Source organism: Salvelinus alpinus, chromosome 24, assembly GCF_045679555.1.
Source record: "Salvelinus alpinus chromosome 24, SLU_Salpinus.1, whole genome shotgun sequence".
In the NCBI taxonomy this organism is placed as follows: Eukaryota; Metazoa; Chordata; class Actinopteri; order Salmoniformes; family Salmonidae; genus Salvelinus; species Salvelinus alpinus.
The window spans coordinates 25,618,997-25,638,566 of NC_092109.1; the positions used below are offsets into that span (position 1 = coordinate 25,618,997).

The 19,570-nt window shown below is 41.4% G+C and overlaps 2 protein-coding genes across 4 annotated transcripts in view; both read left to right on the forward strand.

The window, feature by feature from the left end:
- Positions 1-1,062: 1,062 nt before the first annotated feature.
- Positions 1,063-9,827, forward strand: LOC139552393 (stomatin-like protein 2, mitochondrial). Of its 2 annotated transcripts, none has more exons than XM_071364108.1 (10): positions 1,063-1,229; positions 4,316-4,477; positions 4,644-4,743; positions 4,841-4,899; positions 4,996-5,097; positions 5,180-5,314; positions 5,990-6,134; positions 8,283-8,362; positions 8,460-8,588; positions 8,732-9,827. In XM_071364108.1, the coding sequence occupies exons 1-10, from the start codon at positions 1,188-1,190 to the stop codon at positions 8,849-8,851; spliced, it is 1,074 nt and encodes a 357-aa protein (XP_071220209.1). In that variant the 5' UTR covers positions 1,063-1,187; the 3' UTR covers positions 8,852-9,827. The 2 variants fall into 2 exon arrangements, with proteins under 2 accessions (XP_071220209.1, XP_071220210.1); XM_071364109.1 differs by lacking the exon at positions 1,063-1,229 and adding an exon at positions 1,959-2,209.
- Positions 9,828-12,278: 2,451 nt separating this feature from the next.
- LOC139552391 (protein unc-13 homolog B-like) overlaps positions 12,279-19,570 on the forward strand; it is a 118,340-nt gene continuing 111,048 nt past the window's right edge. For both annotated transcript variants that reach the window (XM_071364106.1, XM_071364107.1), the window contains exon 1: positions 12,279-12,506. In XM_071364106.1, coding sequence (XP_071220207.1) covers positions 12,485-12,506 — 22 coding nt within the window. In that variant the 5' untranslated portion in view covers positions 12,279-12,484. The remainder of the gene's footprint in view (positions 12,507-19,570) is intronic.

Sequence of the window (19,570 nt, forward strand, 5' to 3'; positions counted from 1 at the left end):
TATATAGCCTCGTTATTGTTATGTAATTTTCTTGTGTTACTTTTTGATTTTATTAAATTTTTCTCACCTTAGTTTTGTAGTAAATATTTTCTTAACTCTTTCTTGAACTTCATTGTTGGTTATCGGCTTGTAAGTAAGCATTTCACAGTAAAGTTGTATTCGGCACATGTGACAAATAACATTTTTACAATTTTATTATAATCATTTTTGTCCATCACCCCCGATTCAGAATATATAATTTTCATAATTTTGTTTTGATGTAATTTAGAGTCATGGCACACTTTGTCTAAGAGCTATTGAAGATTGAACGATGTAAAATATATTAATATTTTCAACAACAAAAGAAGCAGTAGATTTTCCTCTATCCACCCCTGATTCAGAATATAACATCTTCATAGTCATGGCATGCTTGGTTCAATAGATATTGAAGTGAGAAAACCGAATATCCAATATAAACATATTTTACCTCGGTCATCAGCTTTTGTTTTGATGTAATTTAGAGCCCAGCACAATGTAAAAACTCTTGGCTGCATCGGTGCTACCATAACTACTGCTCATCAGTTGCAAGTGCTAGCTACTGTAGCTACCTGGCTATACTAACTTCTGACCTTTGTATTAGCGTTCCGTTTTTTCTTCTCTCTGCCAGGGCCAGCCAGCAACGAGACAGGTTCCTCGGGTACACACAATCCGATAATACTCCCCTCTTATTTTCATTGGGACTCCAGCTATTGATTATATTGCCACGCGGAAGCGCATGTCGCCACACGATCAGATCTCGCTGTAACCCCCATATCCGATCTATGCCGGCATGCGCACTGCAACCAATGTTTATATAAATCAATGACTACAACATATGGAAAGTGCGGGAAATTTGGACTCAGGTTATTGTCAAGGCCTACACAACCATGCTTAAAGACATCAGAAAGTGTTGAACTTATTAAACATTCACAATGTATATGTTTTAAAGTTAGAATAATGTATTTTTTGCAGTAAGATACGCATTACCAGGACAGATAATCGCCAGAGTTCCGTTTCCCATATCAACAAAGGGGACGTGTTTAACCAGTGCACCACTTCAATGTTGTAACTTTCGTTTCCTGGGTCGGCCGAGTGTCACACATGAGAGGATATTCATTTTTATTTTAAACTAAACCACATACATATCAGCCAACAATTACACTAAGAAAATGCTCCAAACATTGTGCCGGACCGGTGGTGCCGTTTTAAAGGTAAAATGCAGGGTATTTCAAAGCAGTTAGTTTGCTAGCTTGCTAAGCCAGTTAGCTAGCGTCTAGCCCGATATTAGACCAAAGGAGCCACTACATGTTCTGATTAAAGGGCAAATTGGCTCTGGAATCCAAAACAGCCAAATACTCTATTTAAATGTGAATCGATTCTCAATTGTAGTACGGTTCTAGAAACATCAATCCATCTACTTTCATATTATATCAAAATCCTTTCAGAAATTCAAAATACACACTTACTGTGCACCAGAGGAGAAATCGGAGGACCATCCACATCAGTGAATTTCATACAAATATTTAAACGTTTAAAAATGTATCCTTTTTAGATACAACTATACAAAATGTATTGACATGTCACCAAATAATTGATTAAAAGACAATGTTTTGCAATGAAGGTCTACAGTAGCCTCAACATAGTTGTAAATGAGAACTTGTTCTCAACTAGCTTACATGGTTAAATAAAGGTTAAATAAAAAAATTATAAAAAACAGCCCTCTGTAGGGTAGCGCCATGGTGTAGCCAGAGGACTGCTAGCTTCCGTACATTGACTTCAATACAAAACTGAGGCTCATGGTTCTCACCCCCTTCCATTGACTTACACAGTAATTATGACAACTTCCACAGGATGTCCTCCAACCTATCAGAGCTCTTGCAGCATGAACTGACATGTTATCCACCCTATCAAAGGATCAGAAGAATGAATCTAGTACTGAAAGGATAAGCTACACCTAGCTAGCACTGCCGTGCATAAAATGTGTTGAGTAGTTGACTCAGAGAGATAGACAACAATTTTGAACCAATTATTTTCTTCAAAAATGAAGGAAGAGGAGAGAGAACTATATTTAATTAAAAAACGCAAATGCAGCTATCTAGTTTAGCTTACTCAAACACCCAGCTCAAATAGAGGAATGCTATGTTAGCTAGCTGGTTATGACTATCCAACAGTGGAACACTTCCTAGTCAAGGTAAGCTTTTGGATTTACGAATTTATTGCCACCTGGGCCCACTGGGGAAACTGCTTACTGACTGTACTGCATGATTGTAGTGGGTTTACTAACACCTTAGTTCTAGTAGCTATGTTGACTATGACGTTACTTTATCTTATATGGTGACACGGATGTAGCCTGTGTGTAGCGGTTACGATATGAAGGTTTGGCTTGGAAAGGTTTTTTCACCTGGTCACAGACAGCTGATGTGTTGTGCATTGAAGTCCACAAGGGAAGGGAAAAGGTTCAGAGGAGGAGAGTGCGTAGATGCACGATGGAATGCAACAAGCTGTTTGTATATGGCTAGGAAAGTTAACTGTTTTTGTGTGATTAGGGGAGTATTTATTCAGCTGATTCTGTTGAAAAACGTTTCTTAAACAGAAGCAAACGGAACGAAACAGGGATAAACATACCTGCATTTGTCCAATAGAAACTTGTTTACAACTGTTAGATCAGCTAGATGCAGCCAAGAGTGTGCAAGGCGGTATTGAATGTGTCATTGTCTGTCCATGTGTCACTGTCTGTCACCTCAAATCTTTCTCTCACCTGTGTGCACCTACATTGTAAACTTCCATTCATAGGCTAGGTTGTAGCAACCTCATCGTGGGTATAGGGAAAATGTGAGTGTCATGTAGTAGCCTAAACCTATCTATGTTACATTGAACTGGGTGAATGGAATATGAAAGACGGTCATCCAACATGCTGTAATAGAAATGACTCCATGCTCATGAAAAAGAAAATCGCCCTCCCTCATCATAAACTAAAGAAATTGTCCTCAAAAGGCACCGACCGTCACTGCTGTACACTGTTTTAACTGGTTTTAACACAGTTACAGCCAACAATATTTTAGCAGTGACAACACGTTTGTGGCGTCCATCTTCAGTTTACACACAGGTGGTCAATCCGACGTCTGTATTGGCCTGCAGCATTTACGGTGACACAGCCTCTGCAGAAGTTTGGGCATTCATACTGCTTCACGGAGCAGTGCAGAGCTGTTGTCAAGGATGTGAGTTTGTGTTTATATAGCACCTCCCGCCTCCACCTACCGTCAATCAATCAGGTCACTGCGGAGCTATATGGAGCCCGCCACATTGTTACAAAATTTGGGAGGCACTTCGCGATGGGGTAAGGAGCTCAATTTGGCCTCTGCGTGATTCTAGAAGCTTCGCAATTGCGTCACACCTTCCACACCTTCCACATTTTCGTATTAAGCATAAATTGGCTTTTTGTGGAAAAAGGATCAAAGCAGATAGTTAACCAATAGCTACCCGAACTAACTATTTAGCAATCGTATGGCTTAGTGGTAGAAGCTGTTCAGGGTCCTGTTGGTTCCAGACTTGGTGCATCGGTACCATTTTCTGTGATATACTGGGCCAAATGCACTACCCTCTGTAGCGCCTTGTGGTGGCTGTCAAGCATTTGCCATATCAAGCGGTGATGCAGCCAGTCAAAATGCTCTCAATTATGCGGCTCTAGTATTTTTTTTGAGGATCTGAGGGCACATGTCAAATCTTTTCAGCCTCCTGAGGGGGAAGAAGCATTGTCGTGGCCTCTTCACGACTGTGTTAGTGTGTGTGAACCATGATAATTCCTTAGTGATGTGGGCAACGATGAACTTGAAGCTCTCGACCTGCTGCACTACAGCCCAGTCGATGTGGATGGGGGCGTGCTCAGCCCTCCGTTTCATGAATTAATAGAGCTGACGTTATTCCTTATTCAACATGTCAGAGAGGCATGTTTGTTCTACATAGCATATTTGTATCTGAATGTTCCAAAACGTTGCGTCCTGCTGAACGTGCCCTGGGTATTCAACTCATATCCATCATGTTTAGCTAGCATTGAAACCAGAAAGAGTACCAGTAGATAGCTAGCTGGCTATGGTAGAAACTACCGGTGAATAACAAGCAAGGAATTAATAACTATTTAGATATCTAATTTCTATCATGTTTAGGGTCATAGCTAATCACTGAAGTTTCAAGCTCCATCATTATGTAGCTTTTCAAGTTCCAACTCTCATAGAGTAACCTTCTGATCATGATGCAACAATGTGTCACTCTGATGGTGTTTGTTATTGTTTTCCTCCAGCATTCCCAGAGGACAGTGCCCACAGTGCCAGTGTTGTGGGCGACACAAGCCCAGCAGCGATGGGTATCCAGTCTACCCATGAACACTGTGGTTCTGTTTGTACCACAACAAGAATCCTGGGTTGTGGAAAGGATGGGCCGCTTCCATCGCATCTTGGAGCCGGTAACTTATCCATTGATCTGCAGTTAGCCAGTGATATGCACCCTTAATTATATTGTCACACTATGTCACAGTATATCACAGTATAAATCCTGAATATATATATATATATATTACACACCAAATTGATCATTTTTATGCATCTTGTCCTCTTTTGTATATTCTGTAGGGCTTGAATTTCCTTATCCCAATCCTGGACAAAATTCGTTATGTTCAAAGTCTTAAAGAGATTGTTATTGATGTCCCAGAGCAGTCTGCGGTCTCTTTAGGTGAGTGACATCACTGTGTTTGTCACTGTCATTTTCACTGCAAGGTGGTCAGTTGGTCCTTGGCTCTGGATTAACTGATGTCTGATTACATCCACAGATAATGTGACACTACAGATTGATGGAGTCCTCTATCTTAGGATATTGGATCCTTTTAAGGTAGGTTTGTGAAAACCATGATGTCTTGATGTTATTGTTCATTGAATGTTTTTGCTTTGTTTTTAGATGTTGATAACAAGATGTACTTCCTTCCAGGCCAGCTATGGAGTTGAAGACCCAGAGTATGCTGTCACCCAACTTGCTCAGACCACCATGCGCTCAGAGTTAGGAAAACTGATCCTGGACAAAGTATTCAGGGTGAGACTCAAAATTGTGTTTCAGAGTGAATTTGTATTTATTTAACTCATTCCCTTATTGTTTTATATATTTCCTTCTTCAGGAAAGAGAGACCCTAAATACCAACATAGTCCACTCCATAAACCAGGCATCAGATGATTGGGGAATCCGTTGCCTTCGTTATGAAATCAAGAATATACATGTTCCACCTCGTGTCAAAGAGTCCATGCAGATGCAGGTGAGAGGGGCTGGCCCTGCTGCCAACAAACTGGGAGACATATCCTCAACCTGAAACTATCGTTGAACATGAGCTTATCTTAGCCTATCAGTTTTGTATGTGTACAGATGTACTCTCTTAATTTGATCACTCTGTTGCAGAAAATGCAAACTTGTAGTGTATTTTGAAGTACTACTCGAGTCTCCTTTTCAGCTCATTTATCACATCTCAATAGGTGGTCCAGGTAAAACATGACACAGCACAATGGGAGGGGCTTTTGTTTTTTAGACAACTGTAAACTTCAAGAAGTACGGCATACAAGGAGTTGGTCTGCTAGGGATTCATGATGTCATCGGCCTCCCCCTTGAGTAACAATAGAGGAGCAATATAGAACACTATTTTGCTCAACCTATTTTAGTGTGTACTTTACTGTATTTATGCTTGGGATATCGCTTTTCATCAGCAAAAGTATTTTTTTTTAAATCGCTGAAGGACATCTTAATTTTAAACTTTAAAATTTCAGACTTGATTTACCTTAACGAAAAAATATCAACCCCCACAAAAATGTCCATTAATTATAATCCACATAATAATTCACATTTCCTGTTGCTACAGGATTGTTTTCCTGCTGTGAGAAACTGGTCAAATTAAAATAGAACATCTGTACACTCTTTCTGACTGCCTTTCATTGTGTAGGTGGAGGCAGAGCGTAAGAAGAGAGCCACTGTGCTGGAGTCGGAAGGGCACAAGGAAGCAGCCATCAATGTTGCTGAGGGTCGCAAGCAAGCTCAGATCCTGGCCTCGGAAGGACAGAAAGCAGAACAGATCAACAATGCAGCTGGTAGGTTGATACACATACAGTGCATTCAGAAAGTATTCAGACCACTTGACTTTTTCCACATTTTGATACGTTACAGCCTTATTATAAAATAGATTAAATAAAAAAATGTCAATCTATACACTGTTAGGTTCCAAATAAACAGAGTAAAAAAACTGATGGACGCTTAGTAAAGCTCAAACCAAGTTTATTCACCCATTGTGTCAAACAGCTGCATATAACAAACATATTCACATTCACCAATACACCTCTGTTGCTATCCAGAACCTTAGGGATATCTGTTCTTCCTCACTTCCTCTGACCTGACATCGGCCCCAAATTCCTTACTCCTCCCCATAGGATCCCTGATGTCCAACAATAACATATTCTGACAGAATGTAAGCATTCTACATTCCCCTCTCTCTCTGTGATGTTTTTTGTTGATCAGGTTTAGTAGTCAGAACCCATCAACACAATTTCCCATAATGATGAAGCGAAAACAGGTTGGTACATTTTTGAAAACATATAACAAATAAAAACAAATCTTATTTACTTAAGTATTCAGACCCTTTGCTATGAGACTCGATATTGAGCTCAGGGTCATCCTGTTTCCATTGATCATCCTTGAGATGTTTCTACAACTTGATTGGAGTCCACCTGTGGCAAATTCAATTGATTGGACATGATACGGAAAGGCACACACCGGTTGATATAAGGTCTCACAGTTGACAAAAACCAAGCCATGAGGTTGAAGGAATTGTCTGTAGAGCTCCGAAAAAGAATTGTGTCAAAGCACAGATCTGGGGAAGGGTACCAAAAAATGTCTGCAGCTTAGAAGGTCTCCAAGAACACAGTGGCCTCCATTCTTAAATGGAAGAAGTTTGAAACCACCAAGACTCTTCCTAGAGCCTGGCGTACTGGCCAAACTGAGCAATTGGGGGGAAAAGGGCCTTGGTCAGGGAGGTGACCAAGAACCCGATGGTCGCTCTGACAGAGCTCCAGAGTTCCTAGGTGGAGATGGGAGTAGCTTCCAGAAGGACAACCATCTCAGCAGCACTCCACCAATCAGGCCTTTATGGTAGAGTGGCCAGACGGAAGCCACTCCTCAGTAAAAGGCACATGACAGCCCGCTTGGAGTTTGTCAAAAGGCACCTAAAGAACTCTGCCCATGAGAAACAAGATTCTCTGGTCTGATGAACCTAGAATGAACTCTTTGGCCTGAATGCCAAGCGTCACATCTGGAGGAAACCTGGCACCATCCCTACGGTGAAGCATGGTAGTGGCAGCATCATGCTGTGGGGATGTTTTTCAGCGGCAGGGACTGGGAGTCTAGTCAGGATCAAGGGAAAGCTGAACAGAGCAAAGTACAGAGAGAGCCTTGATGAAAAACTGCTCCAGAGTGCTCAGGACCTCAGACTGGGGCGAAGGTTCACCTTCCAACAGAACAACGACCCTAAGCACACAGCCAAGAGAACACAGGAGTGGCTTCTGGACAAGTCCTTGAGTGGCCCGGACTTGAACCCGATCAAACATCTCTGGAGAGACCTGAAAAAAGCTGTGCAGCGACGCTCCCCTTCCAACCTGACAGAGCTTGAGAAGATCTGCAGAGAAGAATGGGAGAAACTCTCAAAATACAGGTGTGCCAAGCTTGTAGCGTCATACTCAAGAAGAGTCGAGTCTGTAATCGCTGCCAAAGGTTCTTCAACAAAGTACTGAGTTAAGGTTCTGAACACTTATGTAAATGTGATATTTCATTATTTTTTTTTTATACATTTGCAAAGATTTCTAAACAACTTTTTTTCTTTGTCATTATGGGGTATTTAATCAATTTTAGAATAAGGCTGTAATGTAACAAATGTGGAAAAAGTCAAGACGTCTGAATACTTTCCGAATGCACTGTATCTATGGGACTTAAGGCCTTTGTTAACTACTGATGATGGTGTGGAAGTTGGACCATTGTTCTGTTGTAAAGATGGACAACTAAGCCCTGTCTGAGAATGGCTCCTGTTTGCTTCATCACACTTAGTTGAATGCACTCACTGTAAGTCACTGGGTAAATGACAAATGTTTCTGTAATGTGAGGAAGCTTGATGTACAAGTACACCCCCTGGACAGGACTCTAGTCTCTGTCACCATTTCTGATGAGGGACTCTTATCTTTATCTTCACCTAGGTGAGGCCAATGCTGTCTTAGCCAAAGCAGAGGCCAAGGCTAAGGCTATCCGGCTGTTGTCAGAGGCTCTAGCTGAGCAGGTAAAGTAGCTGTGATGGCTTCATCGTGTTCATGTAAGTGTGTAGATGTATTGTGTCTAAATGGCACTTGACCCAACTGTCATTGTGTTTTGGACAGAATGGAAACGCGGCAGCCTCCCTCAGTGTGGCTGAGCAGTACGTCTCAGCTTTCTCCAAGCTGGCCAAAGAGTCCAACACCATCCTGCTGCCCTCCAACTCTGGTGACATCAGTGGCATGGTCACACAGGTCTGTCTCCATTTCTTAAGCTATTTAATTATGTGTGATTGCACAGGCCATCTTCCCTGTCCCTCCCTTTCAACACACCCCTGTCTCTCGCTCTTCTTCCTATTTCAGAACAGTAACAGTATCTATTTTTCCCTTCTCTTTAGGCTATGGCTATTTATGGCAGCCTGGCCAAGCAAAGCTCAAATAAGATAGAACGTGTGACCCCAGTGACCCCAGAGTGGGCGATGGAGAAGAGTGAGGACCCTGCACCACCAGCCCAGTAGTGAATGATGTCAAGACCACTCAGTCAGGCACAGAACCAGAAGCCGTGCCTGACTACCACGAGTGGACCAAAGGACACAGAAACAGAAGGACAGGATAAGAATGTAAAAACTTTGGGAATGCTTAACAGCCTGGAAACATCAACCCATTTGAGACGATACATGTCACTTACACATTGTTTTATTTTGAATGAGTGGTATTGTACACAGTACGTACACACGTTCCAATTGCAAATCCACGAGCTGTCGTATTGATACTCTTCTCTTGCATCAACAGATCAAAGGACTGCAATGGTAGGTATGATAGTACACTGCTAGACTGGTTTAGGGCGTTCTGAATTAGCTCCTTCATGCTCCCGGGTAATAGGATATTATCTTTTTAAAGTGATGTACTGTTGCTATGATATTCTCCTGCCTTCTTCATGTCCAATTATTTCTCCTTCAAATGTTTTAATTTCATAGTGTCATGAATGTTTTAGTTCATGTAAGTGAGAGCTTGTGCCCTGACATTAAGATCCTCCCTGGTTCAGAGCAAGCAGAGAAGGGAACAAAGGTCAGATTTGAATATATAGTACCAGTCAAAAGTTTGGACACACCTACTCATTCATGGGTTTTTCTTTATTTTCACTATTTTCTACATTGTAGATTAGTAGTGAAGACATCAAAACTATGAAATAACACGTATGGAATCATGTAGTAACCAAAAAAGTTTCAAAAATGACCTCAGATCAAAATACATTATGTAAGTGCAATGTTTTATTTCACATCAATACCAGATCGAAAGGGTCATCTGAATGAGGAAGGTTTGACATAACATAGGAAATGTGTATATATACAATGACAATACACTATCCTAACCAAAAGACCAATAGTGGCCTTCCATGTACAATTTCATGATGATGCTGTCACTATTAAAGGATTTGTGACTGGCTTTAGGGAAGATTGTAACATCTCATCATAATAAATCTTGTGGAAATTATCGGTTTGAATGATTTGGAAGTGTATACAGCAGGGATTTCATATTTTTTCTTTTTCCATATTGTTCATTGTAGTAAATATACATACAAAAGTCAGTCACTGAAAATTTAAATGATCTCAGTAAAAAATATCCTTTATCATGATTTCAACCACAGTATGCATGTTACACAGAAGCCTCAGGGAGGGGCTGTTGAGTTATTTAGGGATATTTTGTCTACTAGTACCAGCCATGCCACTTACAGCTTTTCTAAACCATTTCTGGTGCCACCATGACTGGGAAAATATATTAGGGACTAGTCCAGAATGCTGGGTATGGGTTCATGTCCTGTTTGAGAGCATCGTGGGTAAATGATGACTGACTGATCTACAAATAATGAGTAGTTATTTATGTGGCAAGGTGATTTGTAGATCAGTCAGGCGCCAATTGCCTGCGATCACAGCTGCTACAATATCACCAATTTTGAACCACCGCAACCAAAGCTGTAGGTGATCCTAATTGTTGCATTAGGTATAATGACATTCAGACTCAACAATGAAAAGGTGTTGGCCACCTAGGGATGTAAAGTATGTGTTTTAATGTAAGGGTAAAATATACTGAACAGAAATATAAACGCAACGTGTAAAGTGTTGGTCCCATGTTTCATGAGCTGAAATGAAAGATCCCAGAAATGTTCCATACACCATACACAAAAAGCTTATTTGTCTCAAATGTTGTGCACAAATTTGTTTACATTCCCATTTGTGAGAATTTCTCCTTTGCCATGATAATCCATCCACCTGACAGGTATGGTATATCAAGAAGCTGATTAAACAGCATGATCATTATACAGGTGCACCTTGTGCTGGGGACAATAAAACACCACTCTAAAATGTGCAGTTTTGTCACACAACGCCATATGTCTCAAGTTTTGAGGGATCGTGCAATTGGCATGCTGGCTGCAGGAATGTCCACCAGAGCTGTTGCCAGATAATTTAATGTTCATTTCTCTAGCATAAACTGCCTCCAATGTCATTTTTGAGAATTTGGTAGTACGTCCAACTGGCCTCACAACCACAGACCACGTGTAAACACGCCAGCCCAGAACATCCAAATCCGGCTTCTTCATCTGTGGGATCGTCAGACCAGCCACCCGGACAGCTGTCTGTAATAAAGCCCTTTTGTGGGGAAAAACTCATTCTGATTAACTGGGCCTGGCTCCCCAGTGAAATCCATAGATCAGGGCCTAATGAAATTATTTCAATTGACTGATTTCCTTGTATTAATTGTAACTTAGTAAAAAATTTGAAATTGTTGCATGTTGCATTTATATTTTTGTTCAGTATACAATAGTTCATAATTTCCATGTCAATGGACAATAAAGGTCTAACAAAAGGTATCAGTGATATTGTAGAATTTACTCGTGACATAATCAAAATTACTCCAATCCTTAGTAGTTTATAGTTATTTAATTATTCTTTCAGCATTGGTTGTTGTCTATCATATGCTTGCTCGACACATTTAACTGAATAACAGAAATGGTGCTGATTCTATCCATTTATATCTATGTAGAAAATCAAATGTCTGGGAAAAAAATCAAGCATAAATTACTTTTTTCAACTACCAGTACTATTTCAAATCAAATCAATTGTTATTTATCACATGTGCTGAATACACCAGGTGTAGACCTTACAGCGAATTGCTTACTTACAAGCCTTTAACCAACAATGTAGTTTTAAGCAAAATACCTAAAAAATAAATAAAAGTAACAAATAATTAAAGACCAGCAGTAAAATAACAATAGCGAGAATATATACAGGGGGTACCAGTACAGAGTCAATGTGTGGGGGCACCAGTTAGACTCTAAGGCTGCATTTACACAGGCAGCCCAATTCTGAAAAATATCTGATGTGAAAGATCTGATGTCATTGGTCAAAAGACCAACAAGTGTAAAAAATATCAGAATTGGGCTGCGTGTCTAGACAAAAATAGTAATAGTATTGATTGAATTTGCAATTGAATTACATTTTTCTGTGGTAGGCTATTCATATATGGTTTAATATAGGTATACATGCAAAAGCTTCTATGTCATGGCAACATGTTGTAATTCCAAGGAAACAATATAAAACGTTACAAGGGATCTGAATCTGATTGTAAATGCTGATAACCAAAGAAGACCAACTGGCAATGTAGCGGACAAAAAAACTCCAGGCTTTGAGCAAGGCACTTAACTCTTATTGCTCTCTAGATAAGAGAGTCTGCTAAAATTACAAAAAAAAAAAAACTACAGCGCAGGACACTATCTAGGAGTCTGCGTCACCACCTGTTCCCTCAACTGTGGTTTTCAGTCTCTCTTCATCGATTGGTCAGAACCTTCTGTATGGTCTGCCCTTTTCAGAGATTATGCTCCCTCAATGGATGGGCTAGATGTCATTACAGAGTACTTCGGCCCCGCCCTCTTAACGCGGTGCTGTCAGGTTAGTCTAATGAATTTTTTCATGGCGTGCCTTTGGCAGGGGGCAATTGCTCACTGCCGAACATTTATGTTTCCATTTCCAGCATCTCAAACCCACCTCTAACTCTGGAAATTCTGCGAAGAATTTAAAAAGTGATTGGAGGCATTGTTTGTAATGTTACCCGTGCCGAGCATTTTGAACTAGAGGAATTGTCAAACTCTTGCCATGTCTCTACTTTGTGTAAGAGGTGAGTTATTACATTTTTAATACATTTTCATTGATGTTGACTTCATAAAGCGAAAGCAATAAAATTGTCTCAAGTAAAGCAGAGTGTGATTCCCAGCAAACATTATATGTAACGGTTTTGACAGCAGGATGGACCAAACTGAACGAATTGAACTTTTGCGACCGTGATTGTTTACGTTTTTTCCCCTTGTTGAAGCCGAGTTATTTCCGTTTTTGTCTCCCTTATACAGATAGGGAGGAGAAACTCATGAAGCTCAGATATTATAATAAAATAGTATATTTTATTTGGAGACTGCATGTCTACATTACGTAATTATTCACCAGCTGTTTCCCAGTGTTTTCTTCTCTGTCAGCTATGACTCAACATTTGTCCGTTTTCCAAATTACTACATTGGAATATGTAGTGAAAAGCAGTTTAACTAGATAAATATTTTAAGCAGGTGTAATTGGATATCAAAGTATATTTATAACTTGTTTGATTTTAATATCATGTAAATCAATGCCACCTAAATGAGGTGTGTGTGATTCTAGATACTAGACAGGCTTTTATCTTTAGATTGTGGATGTCTTAGATCACCATGTCCATTTCCTCTATCTAATTTACTAGACACTAGACATGTTTGGCAGTGTCTCTGTTTTAACATCCTAAACTGTCTTAAAGTAACTGTCCATTGCAAATCTAACTTTTCTGTTCATATTCTGTTAACTCATACCCAAATAATGTTGTTGACTTATCCTGTACCCGTATTTGTGTCCAAAGCAAACATTGGAGGACAATAAACATCAAAATACTCACCTCAAACTTGTATCTTAAAAAGATGTTTCAGAAATGCTTGCTATTGCCTCATAGAGGATGATGTCATCCTTTTGAGGAGGATGAGCTTGCCAATCAGTGGTCTATCACATGAATATTTTTAATGACCAGTACACGCCCACACAATTCTGTTATTGGGGTACGCCTACCCCATTTCAACATAGAAAAGCTGCTTTTTAACATAATTAAAAGCATTTAGAAGGAAAACTATTTAACTCATATTGTAATTAATTATAGGTCATATTTCATAGAAATCTGGAAACACTGGACACTTACTTTAAGGTAGTATAATCCTATTACATATCAGGTAAAACACATGTTATAATTTTTTAAATAATGCTGTCTGGAGTAGAGGTCGACCGATTATGATTTTCAACGCCGATACCAATTATTGGAGGACCAAAAAAGCCGATACCGATTAATCTGACTATTTTTTATTTTATTTTTTTATTTAAATGTTTTTTATTTATTTGTAATAATGACAATTACAACAATACTGAATGAACATTTTTATTTCAACTTAATATAATACATCAATTAAATCAGTTTAGCCTCAAATAAATAATGAAACATGTTCAATTTGGTTTAAATAATGCAAAAACAAAGTGTTGGAGAAGAAAGTAAAAGTGCAATATGTGCCATGTAAAAAAGCTAACGTTTAAGTTCCTTGCTCAGAACATGAGAACATATGAAAGCTGGTGGTTCCTTTTAACATGATTCTTCAATATTCCCAGGTAGGAAGTTTTAGGTTGTAGTTATTATAGGACTATTTCTCTCTCTACCATTTGTATTTCATATACCTTTGACTATTGGATGTTCTTATAGGCACTTTAGTATTGCCAGTGTAACAGTATAGCTTCCGCCCCTCTCCTCGCCCCTACCTGGGCTCGAACCAGGAACACATCGAAAACAGCCACCCTCGAAGCATCGTTATCCATTGCTCCACAAATGCCGCTGCCCTTGCAGAGCAAGGGGAACAACTACTCCAAGTCTCAGAGCGAGTGACGTTTGAAACGCTATTAGCGCGCACCCCGCTAACTAGCTAGCCATTTCACATCGGTTACACCAGGCGACGCACAATTGGCCTAGCGTCGTCCGGGTTAGGGAGGATTTGGCCGGTAGGGATATCCTTGTCTCATCGCGCACTAGCGACTCCTGTGGCGGGCCGGGAGCAGTGCACGCTAACCAGGTCGCCAGGTGCACGGTGTTTCCTCCGATACATTGGTGCGGCTGGCTTCCGGGTTGGATGCGCGCTGTGTTAAGAAGCAGTGCGGCTTGGTTGGGTTGTGTTTCGGAGGACGCATGACTTTCGACCTTCGTCTCTCCCGAGCCCGTACGGGAGTTGTAGCGATGAGACAAGATAGTAACTACTAACAATTGGAAAAGGGGGTAAAATTCAACAACAAGGAAATAAAAAAGATACCTCTGTGTATTGATTTTAAGAAAGGCATTGATGTTTATGTTTAGGTACATTCGTGCAATGATTGTGCTTTTTTTGCAAATTTGCTTTTGTTAGGTCATCCCCCGTTTGGCGAAGTTGGTCTTCACACAATTCGCAACGAGCCAGGAGGCCCAAACTGCTGCATATAGCCTGACTCTGTTGCACAGAACGCAAGAGAAGTGACAAAACATTTTTGTTAAAAGAAATTCATGTTAGCAGGCAATATTAACTAAATATGCAGGTTTAAAAAGATATACTTGTGTATTGATTTTAAGAAAGGCATTGCTGTTTATGGTTAGGTACACATTGGTGCAACGACAGTGCTGTTTTGCGAATGCGCTTGTTAAATAACCGTTTGGCGAAGTAGGCTATGATTCAATGATAAATTAACAGGCACTGCATCGATTATATGCAACGCAGAACAAGCTAGATAAACTAGTAATAACAGCAACCATGTGTAGTTAACTAGTGATTATGTTAAGATTGATTGTTTTTTATAAGATACGTTAAATGCTAGCCAGCACCTTACCTTGGCTCCTTGCTGCACTGCATAACAAGTTGTCAGCCAGCCACGCAGTCTCCTCGTGGAGTGCAATGTAATCGGCCATGATCAGTGTCCAAAAATGCAGATTACCGATTGTTATGAAAACTTTAAATCGGCCCTAATTAATCGGCCATTCCGATTAATCGGTCGACCTCTAGTCTGGAGTCAAATAAGTGTCAGCCTAGATAAAACCCACATTTTGTCTTGTAGATGTGTAGTATACAGTCATAATTAATTTAAGGTTGACTGGCGTTTTTGTCAGGGCTAAACTGGCTGCCCATTTTCAAATTTCAAGTTTTAATGTCACGTGCACAAGTACAATAAAATGTCTTTCTTGCAAGCTCTAAACCCAACAATGCATTAATCAATATCAATGCTTACTGAAAACATAAGGTAGAACAAAAGCACATGAAGAAAAAAATAAAAAATTAAGAAGAAGAGAGAAGATTTTGTACAGTGTGTTGTTCGATTCCCTTTCTGGGGGTGCTTGATACTGGCCCTATTTATGCTTTCACAGTGACTCCTTGTTCAATTGATGATTTCAATTACAGTCACTGAAATGATGCACAAAATACCATCAAGGAATAGAGGCAAAAAATACTTTGTTTTTATTTTTATTTTAATTTCACCTTTATTTAACCAGGTAAGCTAGTTGAGAACAAGTTCTCATTTACAACTGCGACCTGGCCAAGATAAAGCAAAGCAGTGTGACACAAACAACAACACAGTTACACATGGAATAAACAAGCGTACAGTCAATAACACAATAGAAAAAAGGAAAGTCTATATACAGTGTGTGCAAATGACGTGAGGAGGTAGGCAATAAATAGGCCATAGTAGCGAAGTAATTACAATTTAGCAGATTAACACTGGAGTGATAAATGAGCAGATGATTATGTGCAAGTAGAGATACTGGTGTGCAAAAGAGCAGAAAAGTCCATTAAAAACAATATGGGGATGAGGTAGGTAGATTGGGTGGGGTATTTACAGATGGACTATGTACAGCTGCAGGGATCGGTTAGCTGCTCAGATAGCTGATGTTTAATGTTAGTGAGGGAAATATAAGTCTCCAGCTTCAGCGATTTTTGCAATTCGTTCCAGTCACTGGCAGCAGAGAACTGGAAGGAAAGGCGGCCAAAGGAGGTGTTGGCTTTGGGGATGACCAGTGAGATATACCTGCTGGAGCGCGTGTACGGGTGGGTGTTGACATAAGCTGACATAAGGCGGAGCTTAGATGACCTGGAGCCAGTGGGTCTGGTGACGAATATGTAGCGAGGAACAGCCGACTAAAGCATACAGGTCGCAGTGGTGGGTGGTATAAGGAGCTTTGGTAACAAAACGGATGGCACTGTGATAGACTGCATCCAGTTTGCTGAGTAGAGTATTGGAAGCTATTTTGAAGCTGACATCGCCAAAGTCGAGGATCGGTAGGATAGTCAGTTTTACTAGGGTAAGTTTGGCGGCGTGAGTGAAGGAGGCTTTGTTGTGAAATAGAAAGCTGATTCTAGATTTGATTTTGGATTGGAGATGTTTAATATGAGTCTGGAAGGAGAGTTTACAGTCTAGCCAGACACCTAGATATTTGTAGTTGTCCACATATTCTAGGTCAGAACCGTCCAGGGTAGTGATGCTAGTCGGGCGGGCGGGTTTTACTAGCATTTAAGAGCAGTCGGAGGCCACGGAAGGAGTGTTGTATGGCATTGAAGCTCATTTGGAGGTTTGTTAACACAGTGTCCAAAGAAGGGCCAGATGTATACAGAATGGTGTCGTCTTTGAGAGGTGGATCAGAGAATCACCCGCAGCAAGAGCGACATCATTGATATATACAGAGAAAAGAGTCGACCCGAGAATTTAACCTTGTCGTACCCCATAGAGACTGCCAGAGGTCCGGACAACAGGCCCTCTGATTTGACACACTGAACTCTGTCTGCGAAGTAGTTGGTGAACCAGGCGAGGCAATCATTTTAGAAACCAAGGCTATTGAGTCTGCCGATAAGAATATGGTGATTGACAGAGACGAAAGCCTTGGCCAGGTCGATGAAGACGGCTGCACAGTACTGTCTTTTATCGATGGCGGTTATGATATCGTTTAGTACCTTGAGCTTGGCTGAGGTGCACCCGTGACCAGCTTGGAAACCGGAACAGGTACGGTGGGAGAAGGTACGGTGGGATTCGAACTGGTCAGTGATCTGTTTATTAACTTGGCTTTCGAAGACTTTAGAGAGGCAGGGCAGGATGGATATAGGTCTATAACAGTTTGGGTCTAGAGTGTCACCCCCTTTTGAAGAGGGGGATGACCGCTGCAGCTTTCCAATCTTTAGGGATCTCGGACGATACGAAAGAGAGGTTGAACAGACTGGTAATAGGGGTTGCAACAACGGCGGCTGATAATTTAAGAAAGAGAGGGTCCAGATTGTCTAGCCCAGCTGATTTGTACGGGTCCAGGTTTTGCCGCTCTTTCAGAACATCAGCTATCTGGATTTGGGTGAAGGAGAAGCTGGGGAGGCTCGGGCAAGTAGGTGCGGTGGGGGGGGGGGGGGCTGTTGACCGGGGTTGGGGTAGCCAGGAGGAAAGCATGGCCAGCCGTAGAGTTGCTTGACTGAGTTCGCTGAACTTCAATTATTTCTAATGTTTAGAAAAGCGTGACTTTTGAGCTTTTCCCTACTCAAATGTAACAAAATAATACCCAAATGTATTTATTTATGAAATAGAAAAATAATTACTAGTATCTGATTAGTTTTATTAGCTCCCCCTGTCGTCAATACCTCTGGCTCAGATTCAACACCCACGGCTCTGTGGCTGGTACGGTCACTCTTTCTCTTTTTGACACTGAGAGAATATAAAACAGGCAGGTGTTAGGTGTCAAGTCTAGTCCTTCAAGCCTATCTCCATCAAGACTAATAATGTTCAAATATTTTTTTGGTCCATTTCATACAAGTGTACATAGCAGACATGCCAGTGTCAACCACGCTCTGAGGTATTATTTTCATATCTCTTCAATCATTATACACTGCTCAAAAAAATAAAGGGAACACTTAAACAACACAATGTAACTCCAAGTCAATCACACTTCTGTGAAAGCAAACTGTCCACTTAGGAAGCAACACTGATTGACAATAAATTTCACATGCTGTTGTGCAAATGTAATAGACAAAAGGTGGAAATTATAGGCAATTAGCAAGACACCCCCAATAAAGGAGTGGTTCTGCAGGTGGTGACCACAGACCATTTCTCAGTTCCTATGCTTCCTGGCTGATGTTTTGGTCACTTTTGAATGCTGGCGGTGCTTTCACTCTAGTGGTAGCATGAGACGGAGTCTACAACCCACACAAGTGGCTCAGGTAGTGCATCTCATCCAGGATGGCACATCAATGCGAGCTGTGGCAAGAAGGTTTGCTGTGTCTGTCAGCGTAGTGTCCAGAGCATGGAGGTGCTACCAGGAGACAGGCCAGTACATCAGGAGACGTGGAGGAGGCCGTAGGAGGGCAACAACCCAGCAGCAGGACCGCTACCTCCGCCTTTGTGCAAGGAGGAGCAGGTGGAGCACTGCCAGAGCCCTGCAAAATGACCTCCAGCAGGCCACAAATGTGCATGTGTCTGCTCAAACGGTCAGAAACAGACTCCATGAGGGTGGTATGAGGGCCCGACGTCCACAGGTGGGGGTTGTGCTTACAGCCCAACACCGTGCAGGACGTTTGGCATTTGCCAGAGAACACCAAGATTGGCAAATTCGCCACTGGTGCCTTGTGCTCTTCACAGATGAAAGCAGGTTCACACTGAGCACATGTGACAGACGTGACAGAGTCTGGAGACGCCGTGGAGAACGTTCTGCTGCCTGCAACATCCTCCAGCATGACCGGTTTGGCGGTGGGTCAGTCATGGTGTGGGGTGGCATTTCTTTGGGGGGCCGCACAGCCCTCCATGTGCTCGCCAGAGGTAGCCTGACTGCCATTAGGTACCGAGATGAGATCCTCAGACCCCTTGTGAGACCATATGCTGGTGCGGTTGGCCCTGGGTTCCTCCTAATGCAAGACAATGCTAGACCTCATGTGGCTGGAGTGTGTCAGCAGTTCCTGCAAGAGGAAGGCATTGATGCTATGGACTGGCCCGCCCGTTCCCCAGACCTGAATCCAATTGAGCACATCTGGGACATCATGTCTCGCTCCATCCACCAACGCCACATTGCACCACAGACTGTCCAGGAGTTGGCGGATGCTTTAGTCCAGGTCTGGGAGGAGATCCCTCAGGAGACCATCCGCCACCTCA